Source organism: Eumetopias jubatus, unplaced genomic scaffold, assembly GCF_037043125.1.
Source record: "Eumetopias jubatus isolate StellerSeaLion01/CBP00866 unplaced genomic scaffold, mEumJub1_p1.0 scaffold_8, whole genome shotgun sequence".
Classification (NCBI taxonomy): Eukaryota; Metazoa; Chordata; class Mammalia; order Carnivora; family Otariidae; genus Eumetopias; species Eumetopias jubatus.
In genome coordinates, this window is record NW_028274814.1 from 101,060,845 (window position 1) to 101,083,360 (window position 22,516).

The window sequence follows — 22,516 nt, forward strand, 5'->3', positions numbered from 1 at the left end:
TACTAATGGTATTTATGGTTAAAGAAAAATCTTTATATTTTAGAAATATTTACTGAAATATTTACAAACAAAATGATTTATCCAGAATTTGCTCCAAAAAAACATGGGATGGGAAGGTGGGACTACAGCTGATATAAAACTGACCTGAATTGGTAATTGCTGAAGACAAGTGACAGGCACATGATGATTCACTACATTAGTCCATCTTTTTAAAAATATATGAAATTTTCCATAATAAAAAGTTCAAGAAAGATAGCACCATTCTTAAATGTGATTAACATATAAATTCTTACAGTTAGCAAGCAACTATTAGAAAGAGAGAACTCTTAATATGAGAATGAGTATGTAGGTAACAAATTGGTGACTAAAATTTCTAGTTGTTTTATTATTTTACATAAGAAGATCTCTGCAACCTAAGAATTTATATAATTTAGGACCACTCAAAATAATACTTGATGTTACCAAACACTGGGGCGATTCCATTAACTGGCGTGGCCAAATATACAAACTATATAATATTGCCAAATATTATATACAGTAGCCATACTTCTTAGAATATGATTTAAAGCTCTCAGTAAAGTCTAGTAACATACCAATTTTACTTTATGAACACCAAATCACAGTAATCATGAAAAACTCACCTAGGAAGTACGTAAAAATAAAAGTTTCAGGAAGTTGGATCCTCTGTAGGCCCATTAGAAAGACACTCATTTACTACATTCTAAGAATTACTGAACTAAATAATCTTTGCATTTCCTTACATTTCAGAAATCCTTTGATTCAAATTACCCAATTTACATTAGAATTTTAAGAAAGATTACTTCAGTTGAAAGCACCTTATAATACAAAAGATTCATATGTATTTTAAAAACTGTATTCTCTTCTGAAAGTCATTTATATAATCCATTTACAATACAACAAAAGATTTTTTACCTCTAACAGACCTTCTAAAGAAAGGTTTCTTCTGGCAACAGAAATAATATATAAAATATTCAAAAGATATAATGACTGTCCTTAAGGTGAAAAACATATTCAGTTTTTTTAATGAAAAAAAAATGTTTCACATAGTCTACCTCAACCTAGTAATAAAAATTTAACTCCTACACTTTAAGCATTTCTTAGTGGTTAATTGCTAAAGTGATCTAAGTTCTGGATTTTTACAAAATATCATAAGACATATATTAAATGTATACTTGTGTCCTGAAATATAGTAGTTCCATATACAGAGATTCAATCCATATTTTTCAATATTTACTACTTAAGACAACACTACCACAAAAACTGAACTATACACAAGTGGAATAATGAGTGGGCAAAATAATTTTTTTAAGAAAAAAGAAAGTAGGGTCACCTTGGTGGCTCAATCAGTTAAGTGTCAGACTTTTTTTTTTTTTTAAGATTTTACTTACTTACTTGAGAGAGAGAGAGAGTGACAGAGAGAGGGAGAGAATGAGACAGGGAGGGGTCAAAGGGAGAAGCAGACTCCCCAGTGAGTAGGGAGCTCAATGTGGGATTTGATCCCGGGACTCCAGGATCATGACCTGAGCCAAAGGCAGTCGCCCAACTGACTGAGCCACCCAGGCGCCCCAAGTGTCCGACTCTTGATTTCAGTTTAGGTCTTAACCTCAGGACTGTGAGTTGAAGCCCTACGTTGGGCTCCATGCTGGGTGTGGAGCCTACTTAAAAAAAAAAAAGAGAGAGAGAGAAAAAGTAATCTCCTATGGAAGAAGAATATTAAATTAATGGACACCAACAGTAATATTGAGTCCAAGCTTTTGCAACCTCACACCAAGACTACTATAATAGTCTCTTAATATCTTTTACTCTTCCTAATTGTTTTATATCCTGCTTCTACATTCATCTACCTACATAAAAACATACAATGACATACTATGGCTTTCAGATTCAAGTTCAAAATCCCAGGTCTGGCACTCAAAACCTTCTACAATTTTGGTCTCTATCTGCCTCATGTAAGTAACACTACCTTCCAATCTACCTTAATTTTTCTAATTCATTTCTCCCTAAAAAATAACCCAATAAGCAAATAATTTCCCCCATTTAGCTCTGCCTCTTGTTATCCTCCCTTCCTAGAATGTTCTCCTTGCTCATTTTCAATCCTACGTTCACTATTTACCTGTGCTAATCGGTGTATGTTCTCTTAAGAAAACTCTTCTAACTACCCCAGTGTATAACCACCACCCAATCCTCACAGCTTGTAAACTATGCCTTGTTTATGTCCATCATTTAATACTGAGTAAATCTGTTATTGCCTTATCTATCCATCTCTCTAGTCTTCCCAAAATAAAACTCAGATAAACTATAATGTATATCTCTTGGCATCCCCTTCACCAGGCATAGTACTTTGTACAAAGGCTGCAATTAAAAAAAGTTTACTAATATTTTAAAATCTAGTGCATGCAATCATTTTTTATTTATTTATTTTTTTAAAGATTTTATTTATTTACTTGAGAGAGAGAGAATGAGAGATAGAGAGCATGAGAGGGAAGAGGTTCAGAGGGAGAAGCAGACTCCCTGCTCAGCAGGAAGCCCAACATGGGACTCGATCCCAGGACTCCAGGATCATGACCTGAGCCGAAGGCAGTCGCCCAACCAACTGAGCCACCCAGGCGCCCATGCAATCATTTTTTAAAACACTACCAACTCATACTGACACACTACTTCATATTTTCAAAGAACTTTCTGGTTTCTCTAGATCATACTGTCTCTATCAAGTACTCAGAATGAGCATTCTTGCCCACATTTTTTACTGAAGTAGAATATGTGCCTCAATATTTTAGGAAGAAAAACTGAGATTCTGAGAAAGTATAAAGCCAAAATTATTGAACAGCCTAGGGTTTTTTTCAATGTGTTTTACTGCCTCTCCTGCCTTCTAATTATTTATCTTTTTGGAGTGAAGGCTTGATACAGCTAATTATATCAACAATAATAGTAGTAGCTTTTATTTACTGGATGTTTAGAATGTCTCTGGCTTTGTAATAGGCACTTTACAGATATATTATCTAATCAAAACTCAAAACAGGGATGCCTGGGTGGCTCAGTGGTTAAGCATCTTCCTTCAGCTCAGGTCATGATCCCAGGGTCCTGGGATCGAGCCCCGCATCGGGCTCCCTGCTCAGTGGGGAGCCTGCTTCTCCCTCTCTCTGACAAATAAATAAATAAAGCCTTTAAAAACAAAACTCAAAACAATTCTGGAAGGTGGATGGATATTACTATTATCTTTATATAATAGATGAGAAAACTGAAAACCTAGAGAATTTAATTCATTATCCAGGTCATACAACTAAGCAACAAAGCTTAGATTTTAACATGTAGCTAAATGGCTACAAAGCCCACTTTCTTATCCACTTCTCCTAGATCTAAACAGTAACCAGCTTAGGCAGTGCAGTTCAAAGGTGATATTTTATAAATAGGTAACTCAAAAGTAGATCTCAAGATTAGTTTCAAATACAGAGTATCTCAGCAGTGCAACTGAAATTATTGGTATTATTCTAAAATAAGCTACAATGTTTCACAAAAGAAACTTAATGAACAAGAAAAAGAAAATTGTTCTCATTGCTTTTTAAATATCTTGCATCAACAGGATTTAGAATAAAAAAATGAATAAAATTTTATTAATATAGCACAGGTATTCTGTTATAGAATTTAATACTATCTGTTTAGATATTAGTTTAGAAGGTAACAGTAAATTTTAAGCAATTCTATTCAGAAAGACAGGCACAGAGCCAACAAATTAGTGGCAAAGTACTGAAACACCCCTTAAGCTGTGAGCTCTTAGAGAAGATAATTAACCTCCGGCTCGGAGCCCTTTTCTCCATCTATAAAAGTGAGAATAAACAAATACCTACCTTTAAAATGCTGTTGTGAGGGCAGTCTGACAAAGTATACACTTAGAGAATAGCAATTGTTTTTATTACTGGCATTTTTATTATCAATAAGAGATTAAAAATATTTCAGCTAAAAGAGTTAAGAACGCCCATTAACTTTAAATAGGATCTTTATGGCAAAGTATACATGTTCTAAGACAAGGCTTTAATCTTAACTTTTTGCTGAAATCATAGTGAAAATAAAATAACCTACCATCAGTTTTCCTTTTATAATCGCTGTGACAATAAGCTTCGTAAACCAAATTACTTCCATGCCAATTTTATTTTCTATTAACAAGTTATTTTAAAGTTTAACTTTTTTTGACCTTTTAAGAAACTAAAACAAGTTTGAACCAGAAATTCAAAAAAAGCTGGGAACAAGTTAACCCAAGTAAACAAAACTGCATTTTGCTTTCAATCATTAGACTGTTCCTACATCTGAGTCTGAACAAAGGACTTTCACTACATTAAAATATACAAACATCTCAATATAATTCCATAGCAACATGAAACATAGAAAAGTTGGCCTCTGCATTATCCCAAAGAATTTACCATCCTAAGGGTTGGGACCAAGTTAATACAAGTAAGCAGAGGAGGAGATAGGACAGAAATATCAGAAAACTGACTGGGTTCTGCTTTAACAAGCTTTAAAATATCTGTCATCTTCATATCAGCAGGAGTTAAAGAATTATTTTAAAATTGTTTGTTTTAAATACATTTTTTAAAATAAAATGATGGCTTACATCAAACACTTCACAGCTATAGAGGACAGTACTTTATTACACTATATTTGAACTACTCACCAAAGTTTGATCAGGTTCTCCATCTGCTAAACCTGCATCCATAGTGAAAGAAGGTAAGTTTATGCTTCTCTTTCTGTTAATGTTTAGCCATCCTGTAAATCTGAAAATCCTAGAAGAAAAAAAAAATCATATGTATTAGGACTAGTATAAAACTGTGATAAATGGAAAATAAAGCAGAAAGTATATTAGGAGGGAGAAATCATTACAGGATGAGGTTATTGGGAAATCCAATCATGGAGAAAACAGATTTTGACATGGGCCTTAAAGAATGGTAAAGGTTTGGGGCACCTGGGTGGCTCAGATGGTTAAGCGTCTGCCTTTGGCTCAGGTTATGATCACAGGGTCCTGGGATCAAGCCCCACATCGGGCTCCCTGCTGAGCAGGGAGCCTTGCTTCTCCCTCTCCCTCCGCCTGCTGCTTCCCCTGCTTGTACACTCTCTGTCAAAAATAAATAAAATCTTAAAAAAAAAAAAATAGAATGGTAAAGGTTCAGAGAAAAAAATGGAAAAAAAGAAAATATACCAAGTGAAGAATAGCAAGAGCAAGGTTACAGATAGGAGATTGTTCAGAGTTTAAAAAGATGTTTAAATCTACTTACAATTAAGGAAATAAATGTTCTTTTTTTTCATGATTACACTGGCAAAAACTAAAAAGTGTGCTAATATTGCCAACACTGGCAAGAATGTAGGAAAAATGCAGGAAAAAGTATTCTCATATACTTTTGTGAGAAGAATTTTTGGAAGGGCAATTTAAAATATATTGACTTTAATCCAGTAATTTTGAGTCTAATAATTATGCCACACTTACTTGTTTATACAAATGCACAAAGATATATAAACACATCCAAGAGTAAGAGTATGATGAGAAAACTGGAAAACCTTAATGTCAATCATTAGGAGTTTGCTTAAATTATACTACAGATATACAATGGAATATCATGCAGCAACTTCTAAAAATTAGGTAGGTCTTTACATACTCTTTATATATTTACTATATAAACTAGAAAGAAGGCCACATTAGGTGGAAAAGGCGAATTATAGAACATTATATATAAAATACTCTGTGTTTCTGTGTTTTCCCATTTTTACAATCAATATCTACCACTTTTATAGTTATTTTTAAAGTCTTAGATGCACACTAAAATTCATATTTGAATATTGATAGGCATTATTCTAGAAATTGGCAATACTAAAAACAAAATAATAAAACACCCATGGGAAGCTTCAACTTCAAAAGTATTTTACCAATTTTTTTCCTCCTATCCATTCCATTTCAAGGGTTTATTTATTCCTCAACATTAGGCACTAAATACATCAGTGAAGGAGTTCCCCTCTACTTGCTAGATGGGATGCTGCCTGATTCATGAATCATTTAATAAAACCAACTGGATCTTTAAAATAATAAAATACATCAATAAACAAAAAGCCCTAATTTCATGGAGCTTGTATTCTAGAAAGAGAAAAACAATAAATAAATTAAAAGTCATATGTTAGAAACCAATATTGCATTATATTTTAACTAAGTAAAAATTTTTTTTAAAGGTTATATGTTAGAAGGTGATGCTGTGAGAAAAAAATAAGGCAGGCTAAGAAAAACCAGGGAGGAAAGGATTACAATTTTATATAGGATGTTCATGATAGGTCTCACTGAAAAGATGACATCCAATCAAACATTTGAAGTAGGGAGGAAATTAGCCATGTAGATATCTGAAAAAGCGTTTTCAGGTCAGAGGGAATAGCCAGTGCAAAAGTCATAAGTGCCTAACTTGTAAGCTTGAGGAATAGCAAGAAAGCAAAGTGGCAAGAACAACGTGAGCAAAGGGATGAAAGAGTAGTAGGAGATATATGATCACAGAAGTAAGGGAACAAAAGTAGAAGGAGATCCAGTAGATCCAGTAGGTCCAGTGGGCCACTGTAGATCTTGGCCTTTAATTCTAAGTAATATGAGAAATCACTGGAGGGTTCAGAGTAAAGAACAACATGATTGGACTTACATTTTTAAAGTTTCTGTGTTGACAATAACTGTAGTGGGGGGGAAGGGTAGAAATTAGGAATTCAGTTAAGAGGCTACTGCAGTAATCCAGGAGAGAAACAATGATGCTAGGATTAATGACAGCCATAAAGATACTCAGAAGTAGTAGAATTCTATATATATTTACAAAGTAGAAGCAACAGGATTTCCTGAAGGATTGACTATGAAGTGGGAAAGAGAAAGGAATTCACAAAGATTTTTGGCCTGAATGACTGAAAAGATGGCCATCAGATGAGACGGGGAAGACTGATGGGGCAGGTAAGGTTTTTTTTTTTCTTTGGGGGTGGTAAACACATTTAGTTTGGGGTATGTTAAGTTTGAGATGTCTATTTGATATTCAAGTGGGCATGCTGAGCAAGCAGTTGGGTATAATATACCACAGTGAAGTCTAAGACAGCAAAATGAGAAGGAAAATGTTTGAACACATTTAATTTTTAAAGACATGAATGTATTCTTAGCAGGCATGTGATAAATATTTGTTAGCCAACCAGTATTTGGTTTTGCAGTAATTTTATAAGAGGAGATTTGGTTCCATTATGCTTATATTTATACTTTAGCAATAAGCAGCTCTTGAAAGCTTTATGTAAACAAAATAGTAATGAAACCATACATGACAAGGAATTCACTATGTAAAAAAGGTCACAAAGTGTAAGGCAACTGGTTGTGATTTTGGTTCTTCTTTTCAACCAGTATTTTAAGAGTGAAAACTTATACATATAACAATGTAGATTTAAGACTCGTCCTAAAACTCTGAGCAGCAGCCATCGTCTTTACAAGGGGAACCATTCTCACTGCACCCAACTCTCACACCATATCTTTATCTGTACTTTCACTGCTTTGCTCGTTTTTGCCAACTGCCTAGGTTCTGTAAATCCTTACATTCTGTCTGATTTAAAGTTACCTGTACAGAATCTTTTCTAAAACAAAGAAATTCAGTAACATAAACAACTTCTTTTGAAGAAGAGCAATTTTAAAAGCTCCCACTTTGGATTTCTTCTCTATCAGCCACAATTTTTCTGTGATTAAGCTTTCTACCCATGTTTTTGACCTACTCTCTTCTAGCACCTAATGATAGCATAGGGTTCTACTATAAGAATTTGTCCTGTCAGTCCTTCCATTTGTCTATAATGCTCAAACCTCCCCGATTGTTAAAAAGTCCTTTCTCAGTTCTACTTTCCTGAAAGCTACCCTATGTCTCTTTTACCTCCACTGGAAAATTTCATAAATGTTCACACATTCATTTCTCCTATTTCTTCCCCCTGCTTTCATGCCTACATAGATCATGTTGGTTCTATACCTGGGTTAATATGAAGCACAGATGTGTATGTATGTGTATGTCTGTTGTATGTGTAGCTTTTGGTGACTTATTAATATTTTCCTGACTTTATCCCAATTTATGATTAAATTAAATGCTATGCCTTCCTTAACCATCATTGTCTGGAAATGTAGATTTCCTCCCAATATAATTTTCACTTAACTGAACATTCCCATGCTATATGGAATAAAAGGGCAAGAGTGGGAATCCTTGTCTTGTTCCTGATCTCAGGGGTAAAGTTTTCAGCTTTTCACCACTGAATATGATGTTACCTGTGGGCTTGTCATATATGGCTTTTATTATACTGAGATATATTCTGCATTGGTGAGATGAAATGGATGTTGAACTTTGTCAAATGCTTTTTCTGCATCTATGGAAATGATCAGATGATTTTTATACTGTACTTTATTAATATGGTATACCACATTGACTAATTTGTGGATGTTGAACCATCCTTGCAGCCCTGGAATAAACTCACTTGATCATGGCGTATGATCCTTTTGATGTATTGTTTAATTCAGTTTGCTAATATTTTTTTCTGGATTTTTGCATCTATGTTCCTCAGGGATATTGACCTATAATTTTCTTTTTTTGTGGCATCCTTGTCTGATTTGGTATCAGGGAAATGCTGGCCTTGTAAAATGAATTAGGAAGAGTTTTCTCCTCTTTTATACCTAGGAAGAGTTTGAGAAGGATTGATATTAATTCTTCTTTGAATGTTTGGTAGAATATACAAGTGAAGCCACATGACCTTGGACTCTCCCTTGTAGGAAGTTTTTATATTGCTGATTCAATCTCCTTACTAGTAACTGATCTGTTCAGTTTCTATTGCATCATAATTTAGTCTGGATAGCTTGTATATTTCTAGGAATTTGTCCATTTCTTCTAGATTGTCCAATTTGTTGGCATATAATTGTTCATACTAGTTCTTGTGATCCTTTGTATTTCTGTGGTATCAGTTGTAGTATCTCCTCTTTCATTTCTGATTTTATTTATTTGAGTCCTCTTTTTCCCTTAGTGAGTTTTAGCTAAAGGCTTGCCAATTTTGTTTATCTTTTCAAAGAATCAGCTCTTGGTTTCATTGATCTTTTCTACTGTCTTTTTAGTCTCCATTTCATTATTTCTGCTCTTTGTTATTTCCTTCCTAGTTTGTTCTTTTTGTATCTCCTCAAGATGTAAAGTTAGGTTGTTTATAAGACTTTTCTTGTTTCTTGAGCTACAGCATTTATCACCGTGAACTTCTCTCTTAGGATGGCTTCTGATGTATCCCACAAATTTTGGTATATCTCTATTTTTGTTTGTCTTGAGGTATTTTTTTCTTTTGATTTCTTCTTGACTGATATGGTTGTTCAGTAGCATGTTGATTAATCTCCACATATTTGTAAATTTTCCAGTTTTCTTCATGTAATTAATTTCTAGTTTTTAACCACTGTGGTAAAAATGATGCTTGATATGATTTCAATACTCTTTAATAGATTAAGACTTGTTTTGCTAATGATGTACTATATGCTGGCTAACTGAAAATAAAAAAATTTTTTAATTAAATTTAATTAAAAAAAAGACTTGTAGCTTAACATATGATCTACTCTGGAGAATGTTCGATGTATACTTGAGAAGAATGCATTCTGTTGCTTTTGGACAGAATGTTCTAATGTTTATTAATTCCATCTGGTCTAACATGTTATTTAAGGGCAGTGTTTTCCTATCGCTTTTCTATCTGGATCATCTATCCACTGATATTGGGGTATTAACGTCTCTTATTATTATTGTGTTGCTGTCTACTTCTCTTTAGGTCTTGTTAGTACTTGCTTTATATATGTAAATGCTCTGATGTTGGTGTATAAATATTTACAAATGTTACATCAGCCTGTTGGATTGATCCCTTTATCATTATATGATGCCCATCTTTGTCTTATTACAGTTTTTGTTTTAAAGTGTATTTTGTTTGATATAAGCACAGCTACTCCAGCTTCCTGTTTCCATTTCCATGGAGTATCTTTTTTCCATCCCTCCCCTTTCAGACTTTTGTGTGTCCTAACATCTAAGTGAGGCTCTTCTGGCAGCATACAAATGGGTCTTGTTTTTTTTTTGTTGTTGTTGTTATTGTTGTTTTATCTATTCAGTCACTGTCCAATCCTTGATTGGAGAATTTAGTCCAATCAGATATAAAATAATTTGTTTTTTAAAAATAATTATTGATAAGTATGTGCTTATTGCCATTTTGTTAACTGCTTTCTGGCTATTTTCATAATTCCTCTCTGTTCCTCTCTTCTTCTCTGACTCTCTTCCTTTGTGGTTTGGTGACTTTCTTTAATGGTATGCTTACATTCCCTTCTCTTCATCTTTTGTGTATTCACTATAGGTTTTTATTTTGTGGTTGTCATGAGGCTTACATATAACAACTTCTAACTATAGCAGTGTATTTTAAGTTGATAACAACTTAAGTTTGATCCCATGGTAAAGCTTATCATTTTTACCCCCGCCCTACCCTCCCACATTTAAAAAATGTAAAACCATGAGACTGGATGAGAGCTCCTGGGTTACCTGTGCAGACAGAAAAAAGGACCAAGTTCAGATCCCTAGGGTACTTCGATATTAGTGGACCAATATTTATAGAATGAATTTTATATAGAACCAATTTTTTGCTTTTCAATTTGCAAAATTACTCCATGTAGACAGCCCATAGACATTTCCAGGCAGAGTGACCTTTCTCAAGCAGCTTAGCTGCCTCAAAGTTAACACTTTGCCCGAGGCAAAAGGCAACCTTAGCTAGACATTAGTCAAACCTCCAGGATCCTGTAAAAAAAAAAGCCCTTTGGAAACTTCCTTTATCTCTACCCAACCCCCCCTCCCAAATATATGTTAGCAATCATCCCCCAAACATATGGCCCACCGATATACATCTGAAGGGATCTCATGACGAAGGTTTTACTAGTCAGTAGTTTGGCTAAGATCAAGTGTAGTATCTGTTCTTATCAGTTTAAATGACGTTTTCCTAACAAACAGCTAGCCCCTCAAGGTCCTGGAAACCTTGCTTCCAAATTTCTTAGAGACTTACACTATCCCTAAGCCCCTCCCAACTTGAAAGTATAGAATCAGCCACTCCTCACAACCCCAGTGCTGCTCTTTCTGCCCTCAGGTCCTATCCCCGGGCTTTAATAAAATCACCCTTTTTTGCACCCAAGACATCTGAAGAATTCTTTTTTGACCCTTCGCTCTCAAACCCCATGTCACATCAATTACATTATGTAAAGACTGAATTAACTAATACAAAAGGCAAAGAAGATACACACACAAAAGTCCAATCATAACATGACTGATTTAGAAGAAGCAGTAAGCAGAAAAGAAATAAAATTAAGGATAAGTGCCCTAAATTCCTTACCTTTCATAATAGGAAGTTGAGATAAGAGACACTGTTAATATGTCAAGAAACAAGTTTTTAGTATTTTCTTTGAAGCCAAAGACTGCAACACATAAAACAAAAAATCCTAGAGAGAGAGGGTGATTGATTAGAGGCTTAAAGTATAAGCACAATTTCCCCATCTTTCAGAGGTTAAAGACAAAAGATGTTTAAACTGATGTAGTTCTGGAATGTCAGTAAGGTTCAGAGAAGACGGCCAAGAATTCTTCGGAAGTCTTTGGTGCAAAAGGTGATTTTATTAAAGCTTGCAGATAGGACCCGTGGGCACAAAGAGCTGCGGCGGCACTAGGGTTGTGAGGAATGGATGATTATATACTTGCGAGTTGGGGGAGGTAAGGAAAAAAGGGAAGTGTCCAAGAGGACTCTGGTATGCTTAAAAAGACTCAGGATACTGGAGGCCTGGCTATTGTCAAACTAAGGTTGTTTTTCCCTCTAACAAAGCATTATCATTAAGATAGCTGGGAAGTTTCCTGGAAGAATGTCACACATATCCCACCCAGGAAGCCGGGGGTGGGGGGGGTTGGGGGGGATGTCAGCTTGTGCTTTGTCCTCAGCTTGCCTTTTGCTCCCTCATCAAAATGATAATCTAAGAATTAAAAAGTTTATTTCTTAAAGTCAAAATGGTAATTAAACACAATCTTAATGGCAATAGGCACTAGGGAGTAGACTTGAGAAGAAAAGCAATCTTTCCTGCCATTTAAAAAAATTTTTAGGGCGCCTGGGTGGCTCAGTTGGTTAAGCGACTGCCTTCGGCTCAGGTCATGATCCTGGAGTCCCGGGATCGAGTCCCACATCGGGCTCCCTGCTGAGCAGGGAGTCTGCTTCTCCCTCTGACCCTTCCCCCTCTCATGTGCTCTCTCTCTCTCTCTCTCTCTCTATCATTCTCTCTCTCTCGAATAAATAAATAAATAAAATCTTTAAAAAATAAAAAATAAAAAAATAAAAAAATTTTTAAACAGTGTATGTTACATATACAATCAAAAAGAAAGTGTAATAAAATTTTTGTAAACGAGTACAATGTGTCATAATCCTAAAGACTCCTTTCTCCAAATTGCAGAGCTAAAGCTAGGCCTGCATCCAAATTTAAACATAATTACTAGTCAAATGCAAAGTTTAAAGAAGACTTTGTTCCCTCTTTTGTTCCTTTTGTTATTAGTACTCTAGCCATTGTTCAGGGAATTGGTGCCTCACTGTCTACACTTAAACTTAAAAAGTTCCTAGAAAAAGTAATTTTTATAATAATTCTTCTTTATTGTGGGCTTAAATTGCTATTTCAGTCACAGAGAAAAGGAAGAGCAACTACTAAGCAAGGCTAACATCTTTAACACGTCATTTAATCTTTTTTTTTTAATTATTTATTTGAGATGGACAGAGAGAGCACAAGCAGGGGGAGGGGCAGAGGGAGAAGGACAAGCAGACTCCCCGCTGAGGAGGGAGCCCTGCCTCAAGGAGCTCCATCCCAGGACCCTGGGATCATGACCTTAGACAAAGGCAGACACTTAACCAGCTGAGCCACCCAAGTGCCCCTCTTTAATCTCAACAACTTTATGATGCTATAATGAATGATGGCTGCCTCTGAAGGCATCAACAAGTTGTATATGATTAGTATTTCCTCCTCTCTCACAGGATGCCCCAGAAGTTTTTGTTCTGTTTTGTTAAATGAATATGTAACAAAAACAAAAATTCTCAAAAGCAAGAATGCTTATCAGTGAACATATCATACTTCTAAAGAATAACATATTGGAAAGGAGTACTAGATTCAATAATCTTAATCTCACTCACTGCCAATCTGAACCCCCCAAAAAATAAATTGCAAATAAAAACAATTTCTTTTAGCTAGTCTGACCTAATCTACAGTATTTACACTAAATCAAATCTTAAGGAAATGAAAGCCTAGTATGAGAAATCCATCACATGAAATATAACAGTTCCCAAAAAGCAAGCCAGCACCAACAGCCTATTCATAAGCACTTTGACAAAAAAAAAAAAAATATATATATATATATGTAAATGGATTGCTGGATTAAAACAGTCATCTATCCAAATGGCTTTCATCTCAATTATTGCAAAATAGTGCAGTACATATGTTCCTTAGAGTATAATATTTTGGCACCTATGAATTATGTTAAAATTCCTTCCATTCTAAAAATAACAACAACAACGATGATGATAAAATACACAATATGTAGAGTTCAGCCCAAACAATATCATTAGCAATTTGTCCAGAGGAAAACCAATAGTGTTAGACTGAGTTCAAGGAAAACAGAAAATCACTACTAAATTTCTGGTAAGGTATAAAACAAATTCCATTTCCCACATTCTTTAGACCAACCATTAATATACATAATTCACAACTTTTAAGGCTTAAAATAAGCCTTTATACCTATGTTGCTTCACCATCAATTATATATCCTTTGTATGGGCTCAAAACACATTCATCAAATATTTATTTGCTTCTTGTCATGTAGGAGACACTGTTGTAGATTCTGGACACATATGGAACAATAAACATCATTCCTTGTCCTAGCCAAAAGAAGGCAAAATAAATTGACTAGTATACTACAATGTAATGAGCCTTATGACAAAGCTACATGCATGATATTACCTCCAGTAACACATAAGGATACTAAACTCAGCCTTCTGGAGGTAGTAGAGTAAGAACACAAAAAACAAAACTTTGCAAAGCCTTTTTATATTAAATAAAACAAATTAACTACCAGAAGCAGAATAAATAAATAAATCTAAATAGGATTAATTAATGCAGAATCTTTTATAAATCTTTATAATCTAGGGGCGCCTGGGTGGCTCAGTCGGTTAAGCATCTGCCTTCGGCTCAGGTCATGATCCCAGGGTCCTGGAATCGAGCCCCACATCGGGCTCCCTGCTCAGTGGGGAACCTGCTTCTCCCTCTCCCTCTGCCTGCCGCTCCCCCTGCTTGTGCTCTCTCTCTCTCTCTGTCAAATAAATAAAATCTTTAAAAAAAATCTTTATAATCTAATGGCTTAATTTATGCAGTCTATTTTGAACTTTGCTTTACATTTTTTTGAGATTCATCTATTTGGTTTTAGACTTAGTAACAAAACCAGTTTACCTTATCTCCCAAAAAATACCTAATTCCACAAAAAATAAAATAAGGAACTGAAGTAATCTCAAATGAATTACTATATAGTTTATAATTTTTCTAAAAACATGTGGAAAAGGAATAGATTAGAAAGGTAACTTCCTAGTTTAAAAATAAACAAATTTTACTCACAGCAAGATTCTATTTTATACACACACACACAAACACACATATATGTATCTATCTCACTGGACATTTTGCAGAGTTGGAAACAGAGAAGAAAGTATGAATGATAGAATATAACTCAAGGTAATACATTTCCTTAAAAGTATCAAGCCAATCTGCAGAGAACTGTGTAAGATCCCTCTTACTATACTTTCATACTTCCCTTTTAAAACTTCAAAACAAAAATCATTCCAAAGTAAAATATATAGTTCTATGGGTTTAAAGGGAAATAGAAAAACAGGATATAGAGACAATAACCAACCCAGTAGCAACCAGACCCAGCACCCAATCTGTGATCTCTATCATTTCTCACTGAAAGACACCAGGGCTTCTTGGAGAAATGGCACATTCTAGGTCTAAGACAACAAATGTACAAGGTATACCTAGAGTATCTTACATTCCAGTATCTTGCATATCCAAACAAAAATGCTATAAAAGACTTCTGGAGTTATATAATGAAGACTCAGGAGCCAACTCAAAAGGGCTCCCAACAGCCAAAGATGGGACCACTTTATAGAGAAAATTATATCTATAAAATGCAGTTTGAAAATCAAAGAGCTAATCATTTCAAAAAATTTGAAATAGGAGCAAATTAAACCTAAAAACGTTAAAGGAAGGAAATAACAAAGAGCAAAAATATGACACAGAAAACTAAAATACAAAGAGATAATCTACAAAGTCAAAGTTAGTTCTTTAAAAAGATTCAAATTGATGAAGGCTAAGTAAAACAAGGGAAAAAAAAAAGAGACCACAAAAATAACCAATATTATGATTGATAAAGGAGACATAACAAATCCTCCAAATATTAAAGATATCCTGAAAGAAAATTATAAATAACTCTATACCAATAAATTTGAAAATTTGTAAGAAAAAGAAATTCCTAGAAAAATCCAACTTACTGAAACTTCCACAAAAAGAAACAAAATCAGAATAGTCCTACGGAATCCATAATAAATAACTTTCCAACAAAGAAAATTCTCATTATTAGTTACCTCACTTGTGAATTTTACCCAACAATGGGGAGTCAGGATGATGGAAGGAGACGGTAATCTTACACAAATTTTTCCAGAAACACAAAAACGAAAGAACATTACCCAAGTAGTTTTATAAAGCATATAAAACTTGACAAGTACATTTAAAGGTAGGAAAATTATGACTCAAAATATGGATGTCAAAATCCTATAAAAAAGTAACTGAAAGCCAAATCTAGTAATATATAAAAAGGACCACCACTATAATCAAGTTAGGTTTATCTGTTAAAAAACAAAAACAAAAAAAACCATCAGGGAGCCTGGGTCAGTTAAAAATCTGCCTTCAGCTTGGGTTATGACCCCAGGGTCCTGAGATCAAGTCGCGAATCGGGCTCCCTACTCAATGGGGAGTCTGCTTCTCCCTCTGCCCTTCCCCGAGACTTGTGCATGAGAATACACGTGTGCACTCACACACTCTCTCTCTCTCGCAAAAATAAAATCTTTAAAAAAAAAAATCAATCTATACGACACACTACATTATAATAAAATGAGAAAAATCACATGTTCGTTGTAATGCTGAAAAAGAATTGGGACAATTTATACCTATTCGTGACAAAAAAAAACTCTTACCTAACTATGAATAGAAGGAAACCTACCCAAATAAAACCAACAGAAAACCATTTAGAAGCTGTTCAGAAATACCATAATTAGAGATCAGATTCAAGACATACCAACTTTCCTCAAAGATGACAGATTTGTCTGGTTCTGTTTAGAAATAAATCAATTGTGGTGGCACTGTGATCCCCTTCCATGATAAACCAGTTATTCACACTGAATCATTTAAACTTAATGATCTCTTGTCTCATTTGTGAGCAAATGACCTTGCCCTTCTTATTAATAGGTTAAAGTTTAAATCTTTCAAGTCAACTGAACTGTAACTTTGCCACTTTTTAGGACTGCCTATAAATTAAGTAGTCCTAAAACTCCAGGGTTTTAAAAGAGAAAAAAATTGCCTAAATAAAATACAACTATAACACCTGAAAAGAAACATGATATGGTTAAGGTACATGGACAAGGTCCTAAGGTGACATTTGATTTAACTTTAAAATGTCTACTTTTAAATAACAAAATTAATTGCAGATCAAGTAAGACGAATATTTTAGATCAAATTATGAGAAGGGGATTGAAAATGGAATAATAGGGCACCTGGGTGGCTCAGTCGTTAAGCATCTGCCTTCGGCTCAGGTCATGATCCCAGGGTGCTGGGATCGAGCCCCGCATCGGGCTCCCTGCTCTGTGGGAAGCCTGCTTCTCCCTCTCCCACTCCCCCTGCTTGTGTTCCCTCTCAGTGTCTCTCTCTGTCAAATAAATAAATAAAATCTTAAAAAAAAAAAAAGAAAGAAAGAAAATGGAATGAATATTTCCCTAATGCATGAAGAATGAAGAAATAGGTTATCTTTAAGGGGTAGGTAAAAAGCACAGGGGAAAAAAAAAAGGCACAGGAAAATGGCCAGATATAGTAACACCCTAAACATTAAAACAAAATTATAGAAATTATAAAGGAAAAAAAAGAAAAATTATAAGTTCAAAAATCATAATGTACAAAAAAAAAATCCCTTCAAGCATATAAAATCTTAAGACCTCATTCATTTATTTAATATTTTTGAGCAATTACTATGTACCACTGTTCTGGAAACTTAAGAATTAGAGTAAGTTTATTCTTGGAGGGGGAGTTACTGATCATAGGGGGCATAAGAAAACCTACTGGGGGGCTGGAAATGTTCTATACTTCAACCTGTGTAGTGGTGACCTGGGTTTACACATATATAAACGTTCACTGAGCTGTACACATACAATTTGTGCACTTTAGTGTAAGCTGTATATCAATTTTTTTGTGAAAGTTCATTCGTGTTGCCCTCTATTATTGCTAGCTGTTCTTATACATACTACTTCAATTTTAATTCAAAGAACCTTGCAACAAATTTCTGGCATAGCCAAAGGGTACTATATGTCTCACTGTGATGACAGAAGTTTTAAATAACCCAGGAGAAAACAGATATCTATATTAAAAAGAAAATTACCATTAATAGGCAAATAACTAAATCATTGGATTCCCTAATATATAACACAAAAGTATTAACTGAGTTTTTTTTACGTTTATTTCTCCATCAGTCACATAATTATGCTGCCAGATATGAACTTATCTTTCTATCAGTGTTTCTCAATAGTCATTGGTGCAGCAAGTTCATAATTTTTGTCAGTACTATCAACATACAGTTACCTGTTTTTTACTCATCTTTAATTTTAAATTTAATTAGCCTTATCTAATAAAATCCATAAATTTACTGATTTGAGTCACAAGTTCCATTTTTTCTAATACACATAATATATAACTCTAAAAGTTTAAAAGCTCATCAATGTACTAAAGTCCTCTCACATCATCATACCAAAAATCATAAGACCTTACCACAGAATGTTTTATCTATTTGTCCATTCTCAGGGCATTCACTTTCCCTATCCTGATGTAGCATGATGAGACAGAAAGAATATTAGTAAAGTCCACATTTCTTTGAGAACTAGCTATGGATCTTTGGACAAACTATTTTACATCTATCTCTGGACCTCCATTCCCTTGTAAGATTGTGAAGCTAAAATGGCCATTACTGAGATTCCCTACAACTCTAATATTATATAACATGACAGCCAGTGGTTTTACCCTTGTCTAAACATTGCTGACATAATCACTGCAATGCAGTGTAAAGAATATCAGTTCTAAGGTACCATCTCAACTTTAAGGTCTATACTAGGAGTGTCTTCAGAGTAATATATATGAATATATAAATAAATAAGTGTGTGTGTGTGTGTGTGTGTGTGTGAACACATATATATGAAAAAAGAATGCAAGGCAACTTACAATAACCACAACAAATCAATGAAACATACTACAGTTTTCTAAGTTTGTTTTCAAATTCAGTGAAAACCTTTTTACCCTACATTAAAATAAAAATCAGTTCAAGTAGGTAATCAAAGCAATATTTATACATCTTAAATATCTTATTACAACTGAAATACACACACACCCCTCTAGTCTTTATATTCATTTTCATTGAGTATAGATCTGCATATTAGAATTGAGCATCATTCTTGCTTAAACCACAGCTATGGTACATCAGCTGAGATCTCTACTGTTCTATAAGTGAAGGAAAACTTAAAAGTACTTGTATAGCCATCAATTTAGAGAATCCTCCTAAATGTTTGCGATTACCTTTCTCATCTTTTCTAGTTATCTAGTTACCTTAGCCATACCAAGTACCAAGGAAGCCATATGCATAGGTCCAATAGGTGCCTATAGAAACAGTCAGTTACAATGCACAACTCTGAGCTTAGGAAATCCGTATTTTTTATAATGGGAGTAAGTATGCCTGCCCTTTCCTTGGAAGGAAGACACTATCTCTGTCTTCCAAGACTATTCACTACAAAAACATCCTTGAAAAGATAGTCCAGAACACAGTGCAGTTAGTGCTTTACTTGCAAGATATGCAGAAATACAAGACATCAATAGAGAATTGTCTTCTAAAACTTGTTCATCCCTGTCTACTTCACTACTATCCAATACAATACCCTGTTAACATTTCACCTTGTACTATCTAGCTATCCATGAACAAAAAACAGCTTTAGGAAAGATTCATTTTAAAAATTTCAGCAGCACAACTGAAAAATGGAGAATAACTGCACAAAAAGGGATGGAAAAGAGTTTCATTTTGCCTGCATCATCCATTCCACTAGCTCAGCATTGCCCAGTACCAAGAGGGAACTCCCTAGTTAGAAAGAGTTCCTCTTGCCAGGAAAGGGAGAGCAAAATGAACTATCAGCTTCCCCAGTCCTTCTGGGCACTGCACAAAGGACCTGCTTCCATTTTACCCCAAGTAGGGACTGGCAAAGCTGAAACATACAGGCATGGCTAGGAACAAGGAAGAAAAACAGGGGCTACCAATAGCAGCCATACGGTGTGATCAACCACAGTTGGCGGTGACCTGCTCTGCAGAGGACCCCAGAAACTTTCTCCACTGAAGAAACCAACAGCCAGGGCACCTGGGTGGCTCAGTCAGTTAAGTGTCTGAAATCTTGATCCCAGCTCAGGTCTTTATCTCAGGGTCATGAGTTCAAGCCTCTCGTTGGGCTCCACACTAGGTATGAGGCCTACTTAAAAAAACAAAAGAAAGAAGACCAAACCAGACAAGACCAGACCAATAGCCAGCACAGACATAGATTTCACTAGCTTTTGCCCCACAGGTATTTGAGTTCACAGACACTAGCTGCCTGAGTCCCCCACATACACACACACTCCTTCCTCTCACCTGCCCCCTCTAGAGCCTGGGAATTATACCAGCAGCCAGCCCAGGCATCTGTGGCTGCTAAGTTCAAGACACCAGCCTAGATTTCCACAGCTGACCTCTACTGATATGCATGTGCTGAGATTAGCCCCTCCAGTTGTGTACTTGCACACCACTGGCCTGACATCTGGTACCAGCTTCCACTATCACATGCATATACATGCACATTTTGGAGATTGTAACCAAAAAAAGTACACCAACAGCCAGGGCCATCATAGCTTCTTGTGGGTCCAGATCAGGCCCTATCTTCTGTCACTGGCCAGTACCACTGAATCACTTATAGTCAGCCCCTTGAGCTGTGCACCTGCACACCCTGGCCCAAACCCATCACTGTCCTCCACTGCCATGCACCTATAGCAAGACACAGAAAGCATGATGGTGCACACCTACAGCCAAGGCCCCTGCAGCTATCTACCTGCCCTGAGCCCTATCATTACATGTGTGTTTGCAACCATACCTGCCACTAGCTGCACCTCTCTCTAGTCCTTGCAGCTGAGTGTGTGAATACCACAAGCTCCAGCCACTACCACTGCTTGCCCTGGACCCTAGCTGCTGAACCTGGAGGTGATACTGAGGACCTCAACAGTCCTCAATGACTCTGCAGATCCCCCACAGTGCTAGCTAAAAACCACACTAATTTGTTGATGCTATGGACCCCAATAGCTTTAGCCAATGAGCCACAATGGCCACTGAGAACCCTGTGCTGCAACATGCCCCTGCACTTGGTACCCTATACCACAAGACTCAGGGACACAGCATGCTCTAGCATGCCCAACCTGTCGATAAAAGTCTTCCCTTACTGAAATCAGTCTATAAAGTCAAGAAGAAGTGACTGATTCTTCAAATATACAGACACAAAGCTACAAAGCTTACAAAATATCAAGAAAACATAGCTCAACCAGAGTAATATAGTAAACCTCCAGTAACCAACTTGCCCTAAAGAAATGGAGATCCAGGAATTGCCTAACAAAGAATTCAAAATAATTCTGAGCATTCTGAGGATGCTCAGAGACCTACAAAAGAACACAGAAAAACAATTTAACAGTATCAGGAAAACAATACAAGAAGATGAAAAGTTCAGCAAAGATACAAAACAAAAAAGAACAAACAGAAATTTTGGAACTGAAGAATACGGTAACTAAACTGAAGAATTCAACAGAGAGGTTCAAGAGCAGACTGGAGCAAGCGAAAGAAATAATCAGTGAGCTTGAAGACGGACCTTTTGAAATTATCCTGTCAGAAAAGCAAAAAGAAAAAACATGAAAAGGTATGCAGAAATCTATGGGTCTTGTAAGACATCAGTAAAAGAATCAAGGTACATGTTATGGGAGTCCTCAAGAGAGAAACAAGAGAAAACAGAGTAGAAAGTTCACTTAAAGAATATAGGCTGAGAACTTCTCAAACTTGGGAGATTATCTGGAATCCCAGTTCATGAAGCTAATAAGTCACCCATATTTTCAATCCAAACAATCTTCTCCAAACACATTATAATAAAATGGCCCAAAATCAAAGAGAACTTTAAAAGCAGCAAGAGAAAAAAAATTCTTGCATATAAGGGAACCCCTATGTCTATCAGTGGATTTCTCAGCAGAGACCCTGCAGGCCAGGAGAGAACAGGGCAATATATTCAAAGCATGGAAAGAAAGAAACTGCCAAGCAAGAATGTTTTACCCAGCAAGGTTGTCCTTCAGAAATGAAAGCAAGATAAAGACCTTCCCAAACAATCAAAAGCTGAGGGAGTTCTTCACCACTAGACCTGCCTTATAAGAAATACTGAAAGGAGTTCTTCAAGCTGAAGCTAAAGGACACTAGCCAGAACATGGAAACTTAGGAAAATAAGTAGCCCATTGGTAAAGGCAAGTAAGTAGTCTAATTCACAATACTCTAATACTGTAATATGGTGGTGTGTTAATTCTAGTATGAAGGTTGAAAGACAAAAATAGCTACAGCTATAATAACTTGTAAATTAATACACAATATAAAAAGATGTAAAGTGTGACATCAGAAACACAAAATGTGAGGGAGGGGACTGAAAGAGCAGTTTTTTTGTTTGTTGGTTGGTTGGGTTTTTTTTATGAGACCAAAGTTAAGTTGATATCAGCTTAAAATAGACTGTTATATCCATAAGATGTTTCAAGTAAGCCTCAGGGTAACCAAAAACAAAAACTTAAAGACGGTACACACACAAAGAGACAGTAATCAAAGTGTACCACTACAGAAAATCACCAATTTACAAAAAAGGAGAACAAGAGAGGAAGGAACAAAGAAACTATAAAACAGCCAGGAAACAATTAGTAAATGGCAATAATAAGTCCTTACTTAGCAATAATTACTTTAAATGTAAATAGATTAAACACTCCAATGAGAAGGCATGGAGTGGTTGAATTGATTAAAAAAAAAAAAAAAATGAC

General features: G+C 35.5%; 1 protein-coding gene across 7 annotated transcripts in view; it reads right to left on the reverse strand.

Annotated features, from left to right (window-relative positions):
- Positions 1-22,516, reverse strand: part of OSBPL8 (oxysterol binding protein like 8) — a 160,146-nt gene that overhangs the window by 105,915 nt on the left and 31,715 nt on the right. For 4 of the 7 annotated variants that reach the window (XM_028105402.2, XM_028105403.2, XM_028105400.2 and 1 more), the window contains one exon: positions 4,688-4,796. In XM_028105402.2, coding sequence (XP_027961203.1) covers positions 4,688-4,729 — 42 coding nt within the window. In that variant the 5' untranslated portion in view covers positions 4,730-4,796. Of the gene's footprint in view, positions 1-4,687; positions 4,797-22,516 lie in introns of those variants that run through there. The other 3 variants (XM_088025278.1, XM_028105406.2, XM_088025279.1) reach the window with 3 other exon arrangements.